The following is a 23,390-nucleotide window of genomic DNA, read 5'->3' on the forward strand; positions in this document are numbered from 1 at the left end:
TATATATACACACACTGTACTTTTTTTTTCAAATGTACACGTCAATGAATATGTGAGCTAGTTTAAAAAATATGAACTTAATTATTGGGTAGCTGTATAGACTAGAAATAATCTTTCTACACTTTAATTGCATTTGCACAAGAAGCTTTAAAAGGAACAATCCCTGTTTGTGAATTATTGTGTTGACAATTTTGGTAGAAGGTTTTTGTGGTAGTTAGCATCTCTATTTTTTTTTAATTTTAATTTATTTTTAAACTTTACAGTATTGTATTGGTTTTGCCAAATATCGAAATGAATCCGCCACAGGTATACATGTGTTCCCCATCCTGAACCCTCCTCCCTCCTCCCTCCCCATACCATCCCTCTGGGTCGTCCCAGTGCACCAGCTCCAAGCATCCAGTATAGTGCATCGAACCTGGACTGGCAACTCGTTTCATACATGATAGTATACATGTTTCAATGCCATTCTCCCAAATCTTCCCACCCTCTCCCTCTCCCACAGAGTCCATAAGACTGTTCTATACATCAGTGTCTCTTTTGCTGTCTCGTATACAGGGTTATTGTTACCACCTTTCTAAATTCCATATATATGTGTTAGTATACTGTATTGGTGTTTTTCTTTCTGGCTTACTTCACTCTGCGATCCAAAAGTCCACAAGCAATTAATGCTGGAGAGGGTATGGAGAAAAGGGAACCCTCTTACACTGTTGGTGGGAATGCAAACTAGTACAGCCACTATGGAGAACAGTGTGGAGATTCCTTAAAAAACTGGAAGTAGAACTGCCTTATGATCCAGCAATCCCACTGCTGGGCATACACACTGACGAAACCAGAAGGGAAAGAGACACGTGTACCCCAGTGTTCAATGCAGCACTGTTTATAATAGCCAGGACATGGAAGCAACCTAGATGTCCATCAGCAGATGAATGGATAAGAAAGCTGTGGTACATATACACAATGGAGTATTACTCAGCCATTAAAAAGAATTCATTGGAATCAGTTCTAATGAGATGGATGAAACTGGAGCCTATTATACAGAGTGAAGTAAGCATCTCTATTTTTTATGCAGGATATGCACTTCTAAATCATATAAATTGACATGAAACTTGTGTTTCTATGTATTTCCTAAACATATTCAGTGGGACAGATTCCCCTGGGTAATGACCAAGCATGTTTAAAAAAAAAATCTTTTATGATTTACTTTGTTTCCTTTGCCTTTGAATCTTCCCAGTCTCCAGGGACAATCAGGTCAGTTCAGTTCAGTCATGTCCCACTGTTTGCAACTGGACTGTTGTATGGACTGTATCCGACTCTTTGCAACCCCATGGACTGCATCACACCAGTCTTCCCTGTCCATCACCATCTCCTGGAGCTTGCTCAAACTCATGTCCATCAAGTCAGGGATGCCATCCAACCATCTCATCCTCTATTGTCCCCTTCTCCTCCTTTCTTCCATCTTTCTGAGTATTAAGGTCTTTTCCAGTAATCAGTTCTGCATATCAGGTGGCCAAAATATTGGAGCTTCAGCTTCAGCATCAGTCCTTCCAATGAATATTCAGAACTGATTTTCTTTAGGGTTGATGGGTTTGATCTCCTTGCAGTCCAGGGACAATATGAAGTGTTTAATCAGTCTCCTTTGGATCGTGCCATGGTAGCAGCATGTGTCACTGCTGCAAGATTATAAAAACTGACACTGGAATTTAGCCAGAATCACACTGCAATACTTTTCTATTAATTTATTTTCTCACTTAAAGATACCTCTCATTCTCTTGTATCTTCAAAGTGGCTAAAAAAGATTAAATTAGCTTTGTATTTGAAATCAATTGCTTAAAGAGGTGATGTCAAGTTTTATCTTTCCTTTTCCTTTGCACGCAAACAGAATCTTCTAAACCTGGTACACAAGTATCACAACCAGTTTGTAAAACATCACTAAGTTGGGTAAAAATTATCCAGGACTTAATCCCTATTGTATGGTGTCACGATAGTGTCAACAAATTTGTAAAATAATCAGTTTTGCTTTCCTTGAATTGTGGCTTCTCCCCCACCAGTATGTGAGTTTTAAAAGTTTAAAGGACTTGATATTATGATAACAAAGTTATATGAATGTGGTATTACATACAAATGTATACATATATATGTATATATATATGTATACTTTCTGATTGTTTTCTATTATAAAATTAATATATATGAATTATGACTTTTTGTTAAATAGTGTAATTAGAATAATAACGTCCTTTGCCTTAGCTAATTTAGATGTTATGTTTTCACTATGTCTATTGCATTTCATGTTGACTAACAATAAAGAAATAGGGTTTAGGTGAAATAGTTTTATTCGCAGAAAGTATTTTGAGAACATGTGTGATGTAACACAAATTTAAAATGTGGTACCTGTATCATAATAAACTAAAGCAAAGTTTTTTCAAAGTATGAGAATTGTGCTTTAAAAAGAAGGGAAGGAGGTTGTTTTTAATTAATTCCATTTAGATGAAAGAAACATGAACATACAAGAATAATTTTTTTTTTCAGGATATCTGAGCACTCCACTGACTGACTGTACTAAAAGATTTGTGGCCACAAGGAAAGTTTCTTTTGAAACTTTCTTGTTAAAAGAGAACATATAGAATAAAAGGTTGTCTTTATAAATACAACAAACTTGAGATGTAACTATTCTAATTAAATTCCATCTTCTGTCCTCATATCACCTTTCTCAGTGTGCAGTCTTGAGGGTAAGCTCCCTCTCTCCCGATTTTCCTTCCTTCTTTCTTTCATTCCTTCCTTCATTTTTTATTTATTTATCTCCTACTATGTGCTGGTCATTACCTTAGCCCATCGAGTTACAACGGTAAATAAAGCAAAGTGCCTGTTCTCATGGGAGCATATGTTCTGGTAGTGAGTTGTTTAAGTCACTCAGCCATGTCCGGCTCTTTGCAACCCCATGGACTTCAGCATGCTAGGCTTCCTTGTCCTTCACTATCTCCTGGAGATTGCTCAAACTCATGTCTATTGAGTCAATAATTCCATCCAACCATCTCATCCTCTGTCACTCCTTCTCCTCCTGTTCTCTGTCTTTCCCAGAATCAAGGTCTTTTCCAGTGAGTATAATCTTCTTATCAGGCAGCTAAAGTGGTGCTTCAGCTTCAGCATCAGTCCTTTCAATGAATATTTAAGGTTGATTTCCTTTAGGATCGACTGGCTGGATCTCCTTACTGTCCAAGGGACTCTTAAGAGTCTTCTCTAACACCACAGTTCAAAAGCATCAACTCTTTGGTGCTCAGCCTTCTTTACAGTCCAATTCTCAGATCCGTACATGATTACTAGAAAAGCCAGCATTGACTATACAGACCTTTGCCATTAAAGTGATGGCTCTGCTTTTTAATATGCTGTCTCTTCCAACAACACAAGAGAAGATTCTACACATGGACATCACCAGATGGTCAACACCAAAATCAGATTGATTATATTTTTTGCAGCCAAAATGGAGAAGCTCTATACAGTCAGCAAAAAGGAGACCGGGAGATGACTGTGGCTCAGATCATGAACTCCTTATTGCCAATTCAGACTTAAATTGAAGAAAGTAGGTAAAACCACTAGACCATTCAGGTATGACCTAAATCAAATCCCTTATGATTATAGTGTGGGAGTGAGAAATAGATTTAAGGGACAAGATCTGATAGAGTGTCTGATGAACTATGGATGGAGGTTCGTGACATTGTACAGGAGACATGGATCAAGATCATCCCCATGGAAAAGAAATTCAAAAAAGGAAAATGGCTGTCTAAGGAGGCCTTAAAAATAGCTGTGAAACAAAGAGAAGCGAAAAGCAAAGGAGAAAAGGAAAGATATAAGTATCTGAATGCAGATAAGAAAGCTTTCCTCAGCAATCAATGCAAAGAAATAGAGGAAAACAATAGAATGGGAAAGACTAGAGATCTCTTCAAGAAAATTAGAGATACCAAGGGAACATTTCATGCAAAGCTGGGCTCGATAAAGGACAGAAATGATATGGACCTAAAAGAAGCAGAAGATATTAAGAAGACGTGGCAAGAATACACAGGAGAACCATACAAAAAACAACTTCACAACCCAGATAATCATGATGGTGTGATCACTCACCTAGAGCCAGACATCCTGGAATGTGAAGTCAAGTGGGCCTTAGGAAGCATCACTACGAACAAAGCTAGTGGAGGTGATGGAATTCCAGTTGAGCTATTTCAAACGCTGAAAGATAATGCAGTGAAAGTGCTACACTCAATATGCCAGCAAATTTGGAAAACTCAGCAGTGGCCACAGGACTGGAAAAGACCAGTTTTCATTCCAATCCCAAAGAAAGGCAATGCCAAAGAATGCTCAAACTACCACACAGTTGTACTCATCTCACATGCTAGTAAAGTAATGCTCAAAATTCTCCAAGCCAGGCTTCAGCAATATGTGAACTGTGAACTTCCAGATGTTCAAGCTGTTTTAGAAAAGGCAGAGGAACCAGAGATCAAATTGCCAACATCCGCTGGATCATGGAAAAAGCAAGAGAGTTCCAGAAAAACATCTATTTCTGCTTTATTGACTATGCCAAAGCCTTTGACTGTGTGGATCACAATAAACTGTGGAAAAGTCTGAAAGAGATGGGAATACCAGACCACCTGACCTGCCTCTTGAGAAACCTGTATTCAGGTCAGGAAGCAACAGTTAGAACTGGACATGGAACAACAGACTGGTTCCAAATAGGAAAAGGAGTATGTCAAGGCTGTATATTATCACCCTGCTTATTTAACTTATACACAGAGTACATCATGAGAAACATTGGGCTGGAAAAGAACAAGCTGGAATCAAGATTGCCAGGAGAAATATCAATAACCTCAGATATGCAGATGATACCACCCTTATGGCAGAAAGTGAAGAGGAACTAAAAAGCCTCTTGACGAAGGTGAAAGAGGAGAGTGAAAAAGTTGGCTTAAAGCTCAACGTTCAGAAAACGAAGATCATGGCATCTGGTCCCATCACTTCATGGCAAATAGATGGGGAAACAGTGGAAACTGACTTTATTTTTCTGGGCTCCAAAGTCGCTGCAGATGGTGACTGCAGCCATGAAATTAAAAGACGCTTACTCCTTCGAAGGAAAGTTATGACCAACCTAGATAGCATATTAAAAAGCAGAGATATTACTCTGCAACAAAGATCCATCTAGTCAAGGCTATGGTTTTTCCAGTGGTCACGTATGGATGTGAGAGTTGGACTGTGAAGAAAGCTGAGTGCCGAAGAATTGATGCTTTTGAACTGTGGTGTTGGAGAAGACTCTTGAGAGTCCCTTGGACTGCAAGGAGATCCAACCAGTCCATCCTAAAGGAGATCAGTCCTAGGTGTTCATTGGAAGGACTGATGCTGAAGCTGAAACTCCAATACTTTGGCACCTGATGCGAAGAGTTGACTCATTGTAAAATATCCTGATGCTACAAGGGATTGGGGACAGGAGGAGAAGGAGATGATAGAGGATGAGATGGCTGGATGGCATCACCAACTCAATGGACATGAGTTTGAGTGAGCTCTGAGAGTTGGTAATGGACAGGGAGGCCTGGTGTGCTGCGATTCATGGGGTCGCAAAGAGTCAGACACGACTGAGCGACTGAACTGAACTGAATTAGGTTTGTCATAGCTTATCTTCCAAGGAGCAAGTGTCTTTTAATTTCATGGATGTAGTCACTGTCTGCAATGATTTTGGAGCCCAAGAAAATAAAGTCTGTCACTGTTTCCATTGTTTCCCATGTATTTGCCATGAATGATAGGACCAGATGCTATGATCTTAGTTTTTTGAAAGTTGTTTTTAAGCCAGCTTTTTCACTCTCTTCTTTCATCTTCATCAAGAGGCTCTTTGATGAAAAGAACTCTTTGTCAGGTTCTTTTTTGCTTTCTGCCATAAGGGTGGTGTCATCTGCATATCTGAGGTTATTGATATTTCTCCTGGCAATCTTGATCCCAGCTTGAGCTTCATCCAGCCCAGCATTTCACATGATGTACTCTGTATATATGTTAAATAAGCAGGGTGGCAATATATAGCCTTGACATACCCCTTTCTCAATTTTGAACCAGTTCATTGTTCCATATCTGTTTCTAACTGTTACTTCTTGACCTGCATGCAGGTTTCTCAGGAGGCACGTCAGGTGGTCTGGTATTTCCATCTCTTTAAGAATTTTCCACAGTTTGTTATGAGACCAACACAGTCAAAGACTTTAGCTTAATCGGTAAAGCAGAAGTACATGTTTTTCTGCAACTCTTTTGCTTTGCAATATATTTTTTCCTATATAAAAGTACAGTTTTTAGTGAGCATATCACACACTCATACATACATGTTCTGTAATTATATAGAAAATATATATACTTTTCTATATAGTTATTGAATACATATGTATGTATGATGTACGTATCAAAAACTGTCTTTCAAATAATTTTTTATTTTTTAAGATATTCTTCTCTTAAGACATTTATGGAATTGCTAGTAAATAAATCAACTAAATATTGTGATATACTTAAATGTATAGGAATTGCTTTTGATGAATTCTCTAGTATTTGTTTTTCATTGTTTTTATTTTTTCATAAATTTCTACTGTTTCTGTAATAACACATTCATATTTTGTCATGCATATAAAAATGTGTATTTCCTCACATGCGTCTTATACATTATGAAAATACCCATAGAAGAAATACTTATTCCTTTAATACTGATCAGAAACACGTGTTGCATTTTTTAAACTGCTGACTTTTCCACAAATGTTTCTCTCTCTTTTTTTTAGTACTTCTGAAATCCCTCAGTTCCGGCTGCCATATGATGTAGTAAATTTTGAGATTGAGCTTATGAAGGACCTTGGTGTAAAGGTAAGTGAAAAACATAACATTTATGTATTGCTTTAAAAGAAAGGAGTAAGCTCTGTATTGAAGATTAACAGCAAAATGTCACACACTTTAGGAAAGAACAATTAAAAGCTACACCAGGCAGAAGCAGAAAGATGCTTCTCCTTGCTTAGGGCATTTGTCTGTCTACTGTCTGAATGCCACTAGCCTGGAAAAGGGCAATCAATAGTTCTCATCTGGCACGCCTGCATGTGATTAATTGTCTGTGAGAAACAAATTCCTAAATTGCTTTAGGGGTTCAGTGCAGCTAATAGAAGGATTTGGTTTCTTTAATCACATTTTTTTTTTTTTTTGTGGAAGTTATGTGAACTCTGAAACATTTGTATTACACAATTTGGGACAAAATTTCTTACAATTTTATTTTATTTACTATATGCATAATGTCAGTAGTGTTAACGTTATAATCGTTTTTCAATATAAACAGCAATTCAGCAAGGTAGAAAGCAACAATTCTGTATTTTTAATTGTTTTGTGAAATAAATATTGTGTTGTTCTTTTAAAGATGATCAAAACTCAATACATTTTACTTTTAGATATAGCTTTAGATATTTCCATTCTTTTGTATTATATTTAGTGATATATTCTGGCTCTTCACCTAAATTTATTGCTATTTTTTTTCAAAACTTTTATTACCTTTCCATGACAGATACAAAATAATAGATTAATGGAATATTATAAATTACACAATACATTGTTGTAAGTACATATAAAAACTGTTTTGAAAAGTGGTTAGCAAACTATTCATGATTCTTGCATTTAGAAATACAAAATGAAATAACCAGTAAAAAGAAAAACACTCATAACAATATTTTGTGTTTTTATACTTATAATTAATTTTATTTGGCAGTGGTTAGGTGATGAAATGTGTATACAATCACCAAAGAAAAACTCTTCTAGCAAATATGAAATACAAATGTGCACACCTTTATGAAAACTGTTCAAAATAATGTTCAAAATAGATTTAAGGGTGATTACTTGCTTCAAATAAATATATCCTGAAAAGTTCTTTAAATGTCTTTCATTTTGAATGCAAGTTCTTACCTAAATCTCATTAAGTAAGGAAATGATTTTGAGACCTCAAAGTAATATATTAGGTGTTACTTGAAATTGAAGATAAATCAAAAATTAATTTAAGACACATCTAAATTCATCTTATAAATAATTATAAAATTGCATTCAATTTCTACCTTACTGGATATGTTGCATAAAGTAGGGCATACCCATTACTCTTACTAGGAAACTCATCAAGACATAGTGACATAGTAGTAGTCAGTGCACTGAGTGCCAGAAAATGTACATTTCAGCTACAGTTTTGTCTCTTCCTAATTTTATAGTCAGATAACCTTGATGAAGTCAATTAATGTCCTTCACCTTGGTCAGTATTTGTTCAAAGGGAAAAGTATGCTATTACCACTTTTATAAACAGATCTGCTTATATATGCCTGAAAATATATGTGCTCTGGACATGTGTAATAATCCAGTAGCGTAGATTGCCTTTGGGAAGGTGTAGGAAGTCATTGGAGAAGGCAATGGCACCCCATTCCAGTACTCTTGCCTGGAAAATCCCATGGACGGAGGAGCCTGGTGGGCTGCAGTCCATGGGGTCGCTGGGAGTCGGCACGACTGAGCGACTCCACTTTCACTTTTCACTTTCATGCATTGGAGAAGGAAATGGCAACCCACTCCAGTGTTCTTGCCTGGAGAATCCCAGGGACGGTGGAGCCTGGTGGGCTGCCGTCTCTGGGGTCGCACAGTCAGACACGACTGAAGTGACTTAGCAGCAGCAGCAGCAGCAGCAGGAAGTCATTTATCATCATTTTGTACATTTGAATTTTAAACCCTATGAATTTATTATATTATTGAGAAATTATTAGAACCTGAATTGAGGAGGTTAATGCTATCTTGTCCATCACTCAGGTTGTTTTAAAATTTGAAGGAAATAAAGTATTCAAACTTGCTTTGTAAACAAAAAATTCTATGTACAATTCTGAAGAGAGACAGTAACAAGATTTGTTTTCAGCTTTGAGGACTGGCATCCATTGATGAAGTACTTTCATCTTTTATGACTTATCAAACTTACCCATGAAAGGATATATCTTTTAAAAAATGGTCTACTCTCGTTACCACTTTTTCCTCATCAGCACATTCTTCTTATAACCTGCCTCATGTTTTTACTTCTCAGCTAACACTGTATATTTTAAAGTCAACAATAATTTACTGGCAATGAAGTGGATTTTTCTCTGGATTTATTCTCTTTGGCTTCTGGGCAGCATGTGATATATTCTTATATGTATGTATGTAACTGTGCATGTGTGTGCATGTATCTATATATATGTGTATGTATTTTTAGCTTTCATGATCTAGCATTATCTTGGATATTACCTGTTTTTTTCTCTCTATTAGGTTTGTTTCAATTATTTGATAAAATTATTAAGAATTTACTTTGGCCAAGTTAATTACTAAGGATTCTTCTAGTACCATCTTTCTTTTGAACTCCAGTTCTGTATTCTTAGTAGTTTAATGAGCATATTTATCATCCAAATAACATACATTCATCATATCTAAGCTTAGCATAATTAATTATCTTCCCTCCCAACTATGTTCTTCTAAATTTCTTATTGAGTAATTTCAACTTATTTCATATCTATAGCTGATAGATTAGTTCTTATTTATTTTAAACTGAATTTTTCCAATCAAAGATTGTGTCACAGTAAAACTCTATTTGTACGTTGTATATATGTATGTATGTATATTATACACACACACACACACACACACACATATATATATATATACTTTTTTCTTCCACTGTTTCATTGTCTGGAATCTCTAGTATGTTGTAAATGTGATAATACATGGCATCTTTTCAGATCTATGAAATAACATTTTTATCATACTGAATAAATATTTTCTTTTTCTAGATTTATTAATATAATAGTAACATTTCTGTAGTTATTTTTTTTATTTTAATGAAGAAAGTTGGGCACGACTGAGCGACTTCACTTTCACTTTTCACTTTCATGCATTGGAGAAGGAAATGGCAACACACTCCAGTGTTCTTGCCTGGAGAATCCCAGGGATGGGGTAGCCTGGTGGGCTGCCATTTATGGGGTCGCACAGGGTTGGACACGACTGAAGTGACTTAGCAGCAGCATACCTTCCTCTAATGGCTTTAGCAATATATGCCTGACTACTCTAAAACATCCCAGCTAAATTCAGATAAAATTCACTTCACATCAAGCTTAGTGTAAGTTGTTGTTCAGTTGTAAAGTTGTGTCCAACTCTGTAACCCCATGGTCCTGGGATGAGGGAGTTAGGTCTTGTGATTCTGACTTGTTCTTTCCTTTCTTCAGTTGAGTTGGCTGGAAAGAATGTTAAGGTGCTTATTGTTCTTAAGAGAAGCATGAGAAAGCACAAAGTCTTCTGCAGTTGTGCCCAGAAAATATTCTGTAAAGTGACCATTGACATTGGTTCAAGGATCTTTACAAAGAATATTCCAGGATGAGCATGTAGGCCGCAGCTTGAGGCCATGGGAAGGATTGTTATCTGAGACCTGTTTGTGAGGGGAATATTTATGGCAAAAGAAGTTTGCTGAACTTAGGGTTTAGGAATAATTAAGAATAGCTTAGAAGCCTTTTTAGGAGATAGTGATCTTAAGATGCTAGGGGCAAACAGGATTCAGAAAGATAAGAAATAAACTGAGGAATGTAGCATGAGTTACAATGTAATCACAAGTATAGGACACATAAGAGGAAGTAGATAATAGATAGTCAAGCCAATTCTGAGAGAATCCCTGAAGCAGGAACTCTGCTTGTAGGGCAACAATGATTTCTGGAGATAATAAATCTGGGTGGGGGAACTAAAAATGTCAAACCTCTGACCTAATGCTTTTGTCAACATATAAAGAAAACCTGAAGCTTGAAATAAACATGTAGTCCCAAACCTCGAGTCAGAGGCTACATCATTGTCCGCCGACACCATTCACCCCTTCAGGCTGATTTCCTGGAGCTGGACTCCGGCAGGGATGGTCTTGATCCCTGTCTCCTGTACAATGTCACGAAACTCTGTCCATAGTTCATCAGGCACTCTGTCTATCAGATCTGGTCCCTTAAATCTATTTCTCACTTCATAATCATAAGGGATTTGATTTAGGTCATACCTGAATGGCCTAGTGGTTTTCCCTACTTTCTTCAATTTAAGTCTGAATTTGGCAATAAGGAGTTCATGATCTGAGCCACAGTCAAACATTATTTTGAACAGTTTTCATAAAGGTGTGCACATTTGTATTTCATATTTGCTAGAAGAGTTTTTCTTTGGTGATTGTATACACATTTCATCACCTAACCACTGCCAAATAAAATTAATTATAAGTATAAAAACACAAAATTCTGTTATGAGTGCTTTTCTTTTTATTGGTTATTTTAATTTGTATTTCTAAATGCAAGAATCATGAATAGTTTGCCCTGCTTCATTCTGTACTCCAAGGCCAAATTTGCCTTTTACTCCAGGTATTTCTTGACTTCCTACTTTTGCATTCCAGTCCTCTACAGTGAAAAGGACATCTTTTTTGGATGTTAGTTCTAAAATGTCTTGTAGGTCTTCATAGAACCATTCAGCTTCAGCTTCTTCAGCATTACTGATTGGGGCACAGGCTTGGATTACCGTGATATTGAATGGTTTGCCTTGGAAATGAACAGACATCATTCTATCGTTTTTGAGATTGCATCAAAGTACTGCATTTCAGACTCTTGTTGACCATGATTGTCCTCTATTTCTTCTAATGGATTCCTGCCCACAGTAGTAGATATAATGGTCATCTGAGTTAAATTCACCCATTCCAGTCCATTTTAGTTTGCTGATTCCTACAATGTCGATGTTTACTCTTGCCATCTCCTGTTTGACCACTTCCAATTTGCCTTGATTCATGGACCTAACATTTCAGGTTTCTATGCAATAGTGCTCTTTACAGCACTGGACCTTGCTTCTATCACCAGTCACATCCACAACTTGGTGTTGTTTTTGCTTTGGCTCCATCCCTTCATTCTTTCTGGAGTTATTTCTCCACTGATCTCCAGTAGCATATTGGGCCCCTACTGACCCGGGGAGTTCCTCTTTCAGTATCCTATCATTTTGCCTTTTCATACTGTTTATGGGGTTCTCAAGGCAAGAATACTGAAGTGGTTTGCCATTCCCTTCTCCAGTGGACCACATTCTGTCAACCTCTCCACCATGACCTGTCCGTCTTGGGTGGCCCCACATGGCATGGCTTAATTTCATTGAGTTAGATGAGGCTGTGGTCCGTATGATCAAATTGGCTAGTTTTCTGTGGTTATGGTTTCCGTGTGTCTGCCCTCTGATGCTCTCTTGCAACATCTACCGTCTTACTTGGGTTTCTCTTACCTTGGACGTGGGGTATCTCTTCACGGCTGGTTCAGGAAAGTGCAGCTGCTGCTCCTTACCTTGGAGGAGGTCGCCCCTCCTGACCTTGAACGTGGAGTTGCTCCCTCTCGGCCCTCCTGTGCCTGCACAGCCACTTCTCCTTGGACATAGGGTAGCTCTTCTTGGCCGCCGCCCCTGACCTCAAAGGTGGGGTAGCTCCTCTCGACTGCCGCCTCTGACCTTGGACGTGGGGTAGCTCCTCTGGGCCGCTGCCCGTGACGTTGGATGTGGGGTAACTCCTCTCAGCTGCTGCCCCTGACCTCGGATGGTCCTAGTCCCAGTAAATTAACACTGGGAATTAAACTGTTTATCTTTGTAGTTTTCTATACACAAAAGTATAGTTCAACTTGTTTGCTTCCTCTAGGGTGGAAACAGACTGAGAAATGCAAAATGTTTGTGCATCCTTCTTGTATGTTACGTATTCAGGGGCATGTTCACTCTATCAGGGTGGAAAATTTGGGATATTTTCATTCCCCTTTGATAAATCACATAACACCCCTACGAAACTACACATACCCATATACACAAACACACACACAGGCACACAAATACCACCTCAGAGAGGGGGTCTTGAATTTTTTTTGCGGAGACCAATTAATAAACCAAACCTAACGTCAAGTATTATGAGCATCAATTCTGTTGATAAGCCCATTGACAGGGCAATACACTGCTCAGCTTTAGAAACTGTATACTTACTCAGATGAATAAAATTTTATTTAAAATATTTGGACCTGTAGTTTTCTTTTATGTCTAACCTTCATTATATATTGGGATTGAGATCATTAAAAAAATAAGCACTAGAACTTTTATCATTCTTTCTTATCAGAAATAGTTTAATACAAAGTCTACTCTTTGCAAAGTAAATTGCAATTCTAAAGATTCATTATTCAATACTTTCAATAGCATCTCATTCCACTAACTGTAATAGTAATACCCACTATTAGATACTTAGTATTAAATACTTTTAATATATGTGTTTAATTATCCAGTTTATTTCATGGTATTTGATGTATTCCAGAGTTCTGAATTATCAGTTACTAATCTCACCTTGGTTGTTCCCTGCTTACAAACTTTCAAATTAAAATTAGAACTAGTATTTTAGTAAAAAAAAAAAAAAAAAAGTGCCCTCTATGTTATATTCCAAGTCCCCTTACTTTCTCTTTCTATTCTTTGCTTTGTGCTTTACACTCCAGAAACACTACATTTTCAGTAGTTCTCCACGTGCAATATGTTGTTCTGTGTTTCTGAGGATAGTTCTTGCTCTGTGCTTCATTCTCCTTTTAACCTCAACAGACGTAAGTGCGTAGCTGTTATATGTGCTGCTTCTGCCATTAAAGTACATATTTGACTTTGGTAAAGGTTGTCAAAGCTTTTTTGTCCCTTAGTATCATCATTTGTAAAATGAAGATCATTCTGTCATTTTTGAGATTGCACCCAAATACTGCATTTTACACTCTTTTGTTGACTATGAGGGCCACTCCATTTTTTCTAAGGGATTCTTGCCCACAGTAGTAGATACAGTGATCATCTTAAATCCACCCATTCCCATCCATTTTCCCTGATGATCCCACTTCATAACACTATTGTGAGGATGAAAAAAGTCCTCTTTACAGTACTTAAAAGAGAGTTTTGCACTTAGTTAAGTACTCTATGCAGGTTAGCTGCAATTATTTTTTAATGGATAAACTTTGTTCTTCCACTATGAATCAGTTTAGAGACTTTGTTTTTTGAAACATATTGCCTTCAAAACTCAAAGCAGCCTACCAGACATTTTGCTTCCTTATTTAATATTGGTAAATGAGTGCAAAATTGCAGTAAATTCTTTTATTTTTGAAGTATATACTGACAGATACCTGACAAGTAGACCTCATTGAAGTGACTAATCCCTGATCTTCATGAGGTTGATCTTCTGCCCTCTGGAGTCTATGCTTCTTAAAGTCTCCAGCATACCAGCTACTCCTTGCTTATGTTGTCCAGTCTGCATGATATTTTCAACGCAAGGGATCATAATGATATGCTATGCTATGGCCAGGTTGTTTCAGATTATGTATATTATTGTAGAAGATAACTGACATATTCTTGAGGCAAACCAGTAAATGAATATTCTTGTTTCTCCCATGACTGTGAACTGTTTCCGATCCCTTTTCCGCAGCAACAGGATGAAAAGTACGCATTCACCAAATCAATGGCCATGTGCAGTGTACCTGTAGGCTTACCTAATCTGCAGTAATACCACATTTGCCATAGACACTGCAGTCAGGACTACACTTTGGTCAAATCTGCAGTAGTTTACATTCTCCAGGAATCATCTCGTCTCAGCAGGGCCAGACTGGGGAATGAAACAGAAGTAGAACATAGACCACCACCATCTCTCACTATTCCACCCACTCCAGACTACGATATTGTGTTTGATTTAGTCTCTTGACCAGGGTTTCAGAAGTTTTCTGGCCTTCCCAACTATTGTAGCTGTAATAGCTCTTACTTTGCAGACCAGAGACCCATTGTGGGGGTTACTTCTACTGACACATTTAACATTTTGGTTATGCACCTAGAGACTTGGGGATGACCACTACCTGGGTTGCCAGTGAATTTGAGGTTCTTTCTTCATCACGAAAGAATTCAGAGATGAAGCAGAGAGGTTAAGAAAGTGAAGTGAAAGTTTATTTAAGCAAGGATACGCTCTCAGAGGGAGAGTGAGCAGGCACTTCAGGAGCTGCCACCGGGTTTCTTTGGCAAGCCACTTATGAGGGGCCTACAAATGAAAGGGTGGACTATTCACTGGGGAAGGAGGGATTTTTGTCACCATATAGCTTGAGTTAAAAGTGTCATGGCCTCATGGTGTCCTTATACAATGATTACTTCTTATCTGTTAGACTAATCTTATGGTAATGAGGGCCCAAGGAGAAAAGGTTGCATTTGGATTCAGGAGATTCACCCTTTTCCCTACCTTTCTTTGCCTGCTACTTGGGCTCTTATCACCCTAAATATATTGTTTCCTATAAGTCTGAAGGCTCCTACTTTACTTTGTCTATGGACTCCTGCTGCTTATACGTTGGGTGGTTTAGGCCCTTGCCCCCATTTCTCTGCTTATACCTGGTTATTTACCTGCTGTAACACCTGGAGCTGTGCTCCACTTAGGCCAACTGTGAACTTTATCTAGGCCTATTTTTCTCCCTGTCTCTGTAGGCCCCGTTCCTCAGATATCAAGTCAATGAAGAGCCTTTTCCAGTGTCCTTGAAAATGTGTGATTATTCCCCTTCCCCAGTGTGCATACAGTTACATGGGTAAATGGCCGTAATTCCTTTTGAAGAAGTAGAGGAATCTTTATAGTATTTACTTGCTAGGATGTTGCAGGGTGTTTCTTTCTACACGACCTGCCTACCTCTTCAGTCAGCAAGTTCAAGATCTGAAAATTGGCTCATGTCTGGGAACTGAGCAATGTACTGTGACTTTTAATAGGAGTGTCCACCTCTGACTCCTGACTTTATTCATCTTCCCTGGACAGTGCCCACTATCAAAATCCTATTGATTTTTAAAAGGGATTTATTGCCTGGGAACTATATTCAGTATCTTAAAATATAATGGAAAATAATTTTTAAAAGAATATAGATATACACACATATATGTTTAAACAAATCACTTTGCTGTACACCTGAAACAAACAAAATATTTTAAATCAACTATACTTCATTAAAAAAAAAAAAGGCTTTATTGAAATCCCACTACCTCTCTTTTTTCTTGTATGTATGACCCCAGCCAAAACGAATCTCTCTGTCCCCTGAATTCTTGTAGACATAATGCTGATCACACTCTGTTGTTTGTTATACTTATTTCTGTATATCTTCTGCACAGATCTTGACTGTACATTAGGCTGAAACTCTCATTTATCATTTTATTCTTTAAAATACCACACATAGTGCCTTGAACATACTGAGAAACCTGTGAAAATTTACTGACTTGATTTTAAATTGCTAACTTTTCTTCTGCCACTTAATTAAAAGGCAAAAATGCATTTAGCCATTAAGTAGAATATGTTAGTGTTCTATTTGTATACTATTTTATATATGTAAGCCTATATACTAAAAGACAAAATATTTTCATATATATATATATATATGGAATTATATATGTGTGTATTAAGCTAGATTATTTTTGATGTTAAAGATTAAGATTTTAATTATTCAAATGCCAAAATCTAATTACCAAAATCCTTCTTTACAGATAATTTGTGGTAAAAGCCTTTCAGTGAATGACATTACTCTTAGTACTTTGAAAGAAGAAGGGTACAAAGCTGCTTTCATTGGGATAGGTAAGTAGCTTATTTTCAAATATTTTTCTTTATAATTTTTTTTTTTTTACTTCCTGACAGTATTCAGAAGAATAACTACCTTCAGACATTTTTATGGTAGAAGTTGTGTCTGTTCAGAAAAAAGCAGATAGAAATGAATGGCCAAAGAAAATTTTCTGTTTTATAATGAGTTGCACTTTCTCACCTCATTATAGATTGACTTGGACAAGACAGTCTTTATCTTTCCGTTCTCTCACCATATTCTCATCACCAGTAAACATCTAAGATGCAAAGTGTTTTCAGGTCATGCCACAGAAGCTCAGAATTCAGGCTTAGAAATATCTAGATGCTGTAGCTTTCTCTTTATGATAAAACAAATTAGTTAAATTGATATTAAGAGGTAGAATTGGCTCATTTTCTTTTTCTACTTTTTTTGATATTTTCTAAAGACTTTTCATATTTGGCTGAATTATAAAGATGTTTGATCACAGTTCTGAATATCACATAGTGTACACTGCTAAGTCAATCAATGTGCCCTATGGTTCCATATTTTGCCTAACTATCCCAGGGAGATTGAGTTTTCTAACATGTTCCCCTTTCCCTTACTCTGTACTGAGACCAAAGAGAACACACTGTTGATATAATTTATTCTTTGTCTTGTGAACTTTGTATTTATTCTCTTATATGATCATATTATGAACAGTGATTGGCATATAAACTAAGTAAGTGCATCTCAGGTCTTTTAGTTTGTCATCTCCTCTCTAGTTCACTTTCTTTGAATATAAATGTCTAGTAAACCTACACAGAAGTAAAAACTGTTCCATCTCTTTAAGTAATCACATGCTAGGTAACATTTATTTTGGGGCTGCCATTTTTCATATGTTTCTAGAATAAAATCATCAGGAATGCTTTTTTGCCTACTAAATTTTTATCAAGATGGTATGTCTTCTCTTACTGGTCAGTTGATAGCAAGTCTTAAAACCATCTTGTCACTCCCTTTACTTAGGTGAAAAATTAGGACGAGGCAAACAAATTTTCACTGCCTTCTAGCTCCTAAATGTCTTTATTCAACCTCCTTTCTTTCATAAACTTGATTGCCATTGTCATCAATATTTCTCTAGGTTATTTAAGTATAATAATTATGTGAGATAAAAACAGGAAAGAGAAAATTACCCTTGACTTTGGCTTTATTTTTCAATATTACATTTGTACTGAGAATCTTACATAAAGAAATAGGGAAAGTATTTTTTTCACATATATTCTACCAATACCAGCAAAATTGAATCATTAAAGTTGCTTTTACTCTCATCAAATGCATATTAAAATATGTTCTGTTGTTCTTTAATTGTTAAGTCATGTGCAACTCTTTGTGACATGGTGGACTGTAGCCCCACTAGGGCTCCTCTCTCCGTGGGATTTCCCAGGCAAGAGTACTGAAGTGGGTTGGCATCTCCTTTTCCAGGGAAAATGTGTTTAGTTAATAAATGAAAAATTTAGTCAGGCAATAGGTCTGAAACATTGGCAATGTTTTCAAATAGCTATTTGAAATTCGCCATTGTAGTTTCCTATAGCAGTTGTATGTAAAAGATATGGAATTGTATATGCTAATGCAGTTTCATGTATCTCTATGAACTTTGTCCACAAAGAAGCTCTGTACTGAAGAGATAGGGGCCAAATAAACAGCTGATACGCTGAAACATCTCCAAATTAACTGCTCAAGAAGCAAATTATAACAAAATTGGGAAGAATTGAAAGTTTTATAAGTCTGAGTGGTTTCAGTTATAAAGTGCTATCTTCCATCTGCAAGAATCAGGAATGTTTCAGAGTTTTCTTTTATTCCATTAAGTCCCCTTACATATGTTATTTGATAGTGCTACATCCCATTCACAAAACTCCATTTGACTCTGCATTGAGGTGTGAATAAAGCACTTAAAATGTGAAGTCCTTTCATATTTATGTTCCTGTGCATTTTCATGCTGAGAAGTGAATCTTTTGACATTTTAGTGTAGTGATGTGTAGAATGCAGTTATGTTCTCTTTGAGTATTCTCTATGAAATATGTACAAGAAAGTTTCATCTTGTCAAAAAAAAAAAAAGGAGAATGGTGTTCTGTGTATAGGAGACAAGTAGCTTTGCTCTCCAGGAAGTACTTACTTGACACTCTTGATTGCCAAGTTGGGAATTTATGACCTTTCTATTACCATCTGACAGCCTATTACTTAGACAGCCTCACATCTTTACACGCTTTTGTTCATTCACCATGCTTCTATATTGTAATTCGACTTCACTCACTTTGTTTACCTACCTTTTCCTACTTAGGATAGAGAAGTAAATTTTGGAATAGGAATTCTATATCACTTAGGATATAGGTTTGGCCACTTTAAGAAAGGAAAATAATAAAGACTTAAACAAGATATATGTTTAGTCCTCTCTCAGTTTAACAGTGTGAACCATCCTCAACACATGCCTTCCATCTTTGGTTCTTAGGTGGCCAGTCTTTCCACATTCCTGCTAACAAAAATTGGAAATAAGAAAGGGAGTTCCTTTCGTCTTAAATTTATGACCCAGACACTGCACGTGTTACTTCTGTTTTTATCTTATTGTCTACACCCTAGTAATATAAACATACCTGGCAGCACAGGTTGCAGGGAAATATAGCCTCTAGCTGAGTGGACATAGTGCTCCATTAAACTTCTATTCCTATAGAGAAGGAGGATGATAGATATATAGAGAGGGAAAAAATAGAAGTTTCGCCCTTGATGTGCATCATTATTTGTATTTGACACATAGAATCCTTATTGAGAGAAATCGGTAAGGAGGTAATAGCCAACAAAGAAACTCAGAACTTAGCACTCAACCTGTTGGTTATAATGATAATGGAGTATTTTCTCTTTCTGTCATTGGGAATATCATATTTTAGACCTATGTTTGTAACTATGTCTCATTCTGTGTTAGTCTAAAGGAAAAATAAAAACTTACGTTTTAATTAAATATGACTTATGAAGGATAGCTTTGTAAGTCCGTGCCTAAGTCCATAGCATGTAAGTCCATCTCAGATTCTGAAGATTACTGATTTTTAATATTGTTTGTGCTATTGCTGGTGAAAAGTTGCTCACTTTTAGTTTTTTTCCAAATTCTAACAGAATCCATTAAGGAAACTATCTCATTGTACATACATCATTGTGAGACTGAAAAAGTATGTCTCTTTACCCATGAGAGGTTTAGTTTTTTCTAAGTGAAATAAAAATAAGTGAGATAAAGCTCTGTGCCTTATTCAAACTGGATTGAGTTATCTTTGAGATAATTGGTATTTTTTTCAAAGACTTTAAATTTTTGATATTTTTATTGAAATAAAAGCACTGGCACAGTATGTTACTGTCAGTGTTTAGAAATAAAGTTAGAACATCTTCTGTACAAGGTTTTTTCAAAGTATTGGATGGCTTTCTTTGGTACAATTATATAAAGTTTAAAAATAAAATTAAAAAAAATCAATATAATGGATGACAATCATCATTTTTTGTTATTAAAAGTGAGCACAAAATAATAGAAAATATCAGTGTGTTGCACATTGTTAGGGTGAGTATTATTCATCATATGTGTATTTGGTTGGTGTATGTGCTTGCACATGCATATTGCATTATATGGGAAATGTGTTTTTAAAATGTGGTTTGGTAGTCAATGCTCAAAATCTGCTGTTGTACATTGTAAAGGCCCTAAAGCACTACTTGCCTTTTCCCCATAGCACGACAACACTCTCAATAAGCAGCTGCTGAGTGAATTAAATAGGTTTTGCATGATTACAGTATTCTAAATATTTGTTTCTTTTTGTTTTAGTTCTTTGGGTGATTATATTCTAGAGCCAATCTGAGTATCACTGTTCTAGGTGACTGAAGAATCAAACCCTTAACGTTTAATTCAAAGTAGCCTATTTCCCTCCCCACCCCATTTTTTTTTTTTTGGCTTCACTAGGTCTTTTGGGGTATGGGCGCTCTCTAGTTGTGTTGCCCCGAGGCATGTAGAATCTTGGTTCCCCAACCAGGGGTCGCACTTGCATCCTCTGCTTTGGAAGGTGGATTCTTAACCACTGGACTGCCAGGGAAGTCCCTCTCTTCCCATTTCTGATCGTCCGTTTTATGGTAATTTACTTCTTATATTCTCATAAAGCATGACAGTGATGAAAAAACTAAACAAACGTGTAAGGGAAGGAACATCCACGAAGGCACTCTCAGAAAAGGTGTAATGCTTTATATATTCTTTTGACAAAGTAGTTTTTTTCTGAATTTTTGTTTTTAATACTTGGGGGAGAGAAAGAATTATGGGGTAAATAGGAGTAAAATGCATAATTATAGTCACAATAGATAAAAAGGGAGCAGAGACTGCAGGAGGATATTAAAAAGCTGAATATCACCACCCTATGCTTTACTTGTGTCGACTCCAAAGATTTCTCTTGAGTTTACTTGTGACTGTCACTATTCTCCTCCTTTCATGTTACTAGGCTACTCCTTAGCCTCCTAACCAGTTTTCTTGGCCACTATTAGCCAAACAACAGAAATAGTGATCTTTTTAAAATTAGATCTCATCACATCATTCTCTCATTTAGATTCCCCCATTCCCCATTCAATAGCTCCTTATTTTCTTCAAAATACAGGAAAAATTCCTTAAAATAGACTGCCAAGGCTTTTCATAATTTATTAACAACTTATGTCTTTAGTGACTTATTACATTAGGTGTTGCAGACATTTGAAATATTTTCAGTTTTACCTCATCTCAATCTTTTAAAATCAATTTTTGGACCTGGTGTTGCCTGAACCCAGAACTGTCACTATTTTCATATTTGTGTTTTTACATGTACTTTTTTCTACTTCATGTAATTCTCTTTGCTTATAATGATCCATCCCCTACCTTCACTCTTTACCGTGGACAAATAAAGCCACTTCACCATCACCAGTCATCACACCATCATGTTTCTGTTCCCTCTCTGGATGTCTAGATCAGATTTTAGCATTTATTTCCATGTATCATAGTAGACTGGTTATGTATTTGTTTCCACCACCAGTTGTTAAAACCCTTGTAGTTTGAAGAGTCTGTGTGCCTTCAGTTCAGTTCAGTTCAGTCGCTCAGTCATGTCTGACTCTTCGCGACCCCATGAATCACAGCCCGCCAGGCCTCCCTGTCCATCACCAACTCCTGGAGTTCACTCAGACTCATATCCATTGAGTCGGTGATGCCATCCAGCCATCTCATCCTCTGTCGTCCCCTTCTCCTCCTGCCCCCAATCCCTCCCAGCATCAGAGTCTTTTCCAATGAGTCAACTCTTTGCATGAGGTGGCCAAAGTACTGGAGTTTCAGCTTTAGCATCATTCCTTCCAAAGAAATCCCAGGGCTGATCTCCTTTAGAATGGACTGGTTGGATCTCCTTGCAGTCCAAGGGACTCTCAAGAGTCTTCTCCAACACCACAGTTCAAAAGCATCAATTCTTCGGCACTCAGCTTTCTTCACAGTCCAACTCTCACATCCATACATGACCACAGGAAAAACCATAGCCTTGACTAGATGGACCTTTGTTGGCAAAGTAATGTCTCTGCTTTTGAATATGCTATCTAGTTGGTCATAACTTTCCTTCCAAGGAGTAAGCGTCTTTACACATTGATAAATCTTCAATGTCTAGCATAGTTCCTGGCACGTAGTAGGAACTCTATAAGTATTTTAAAATTATTGATATTAATGCAGCTGTTTTGACTATTTGCCAAAATAAGTTGGTAGGATGTTAAAATATGTTGGAGTTTTAGGGTATTACAATATTAATCAAACACAAGGGGAAATAGCTACTACATTATTTTTAAGGTAGTGTTACAATATAAATGAAATGAAGAGTAGGGACAGTGATATTAGTGGTAGTGATAATGATAGTAGTAGCAGTATTAGCTAAAATATTCTATTCTCAGTCTTTAATATAATTTATGCCATTCAATTTTATTATGACCTTTGAAGTAGATATTATAAACTCTATTTTAAGGATAAAAATTAAGGTTAAGCAATGTTAAAGAAAACTAGTAAATGGCAATCAAAACATGGAAAGATAATTTTATACAGAATGTGGAAAAAATGTAATAAATGCAAACATCTATGGTGGGAAGTTGCTTCAGTCATGTTCAACTCTTCGAGACCCCTTTGGCGACTTAGCATAGATGTTTGCATTTATTTCCCAACCCTGGAATCAAACCCAAGTGTCTTACATCTCCTCTATTGGCAGGCAGGTTATTTGCCACTAACGCCACCTGGGAAGCTGGCAAACGCCTATACTTTGGCATAAAAAGCTGTTGCAGGGCTTCCCTAGTGGCTCAGTGGTATGCTAATGCAGGAGATGCCAGTTTGATACCTGGTCCAGGAGATCCCACGTGCCACTGAAAAACTAGCCCAAGCACCACAGCTGTTGAGCCTCTAGAGTCTGAGAACTGCTACTACTGAAGCCTGGGCTCCCTAGATCCCATACTTTGCAACAACAGAAGCCATCACAATGATGGCTTGCACCACAACTTGAGCGTACCCCCCGCTTGCTGCGACTAGAGAAAAGCCTTCACAGCAACAAAAACCCAACATAGCCAAAAAACAAAAAAAAAAAAAAAAAAGGAAGAAAAATTTAAAAAAGATTTGAATCAGTTCTAATGAGGTAGATGAAACTGGAGCCGATTATACAGAGTGAAGTAAGCCAGAAAGAAAAACACCAATACAGTATACTAACGCATATATATGGAATTTAG

At 36.9% G+C, this 23,390-nt stretch overlaps 1 protein-coding gene across 1 annotated transcript in view; it reads left to right on the forward strand.

Annotated features, from left to right (window-relative positions):
- Window positions 1–23,390, forward strand: part of LOC104981744 (dihydropyrimidine dehydrogenase [NADP(+)]-like) — a 403,416-nt gene that overhangs the window by 263,417 nt on the left and 116,609 nt on the right. Inside the window, exons 7-8 of the mRNA XM_010831007.1 lie at window positions 6,786–6,867; window positions 16,564–16,651. Coding sequence (XP_010829309.1) covers window positions 6,786–6,867; window positions 16,564–16,651 — 170 coding nt within the window. The remainder of the gene's footprint in view (window positions 1–6,785; window positions 6,868–16,563; window positions 16,652–23,390) is intronic.

This window comes from Bison bison, unplaced genomic scaffold (assembly GCF_000754665.1).
Source record: "Bison bison bison isolate TAMUID 2011002044 unplaced genomic scaffold, Bison_UMD1.0 scf7180017864519, whole genome shotgun sequence".
Taxonomy (NCBI): domain Eukaryota; kingdom Metazoa; phylum Chordata; class Mammalia; order Artiodactyla; family Bovidae; genus Bison; species Bison bison.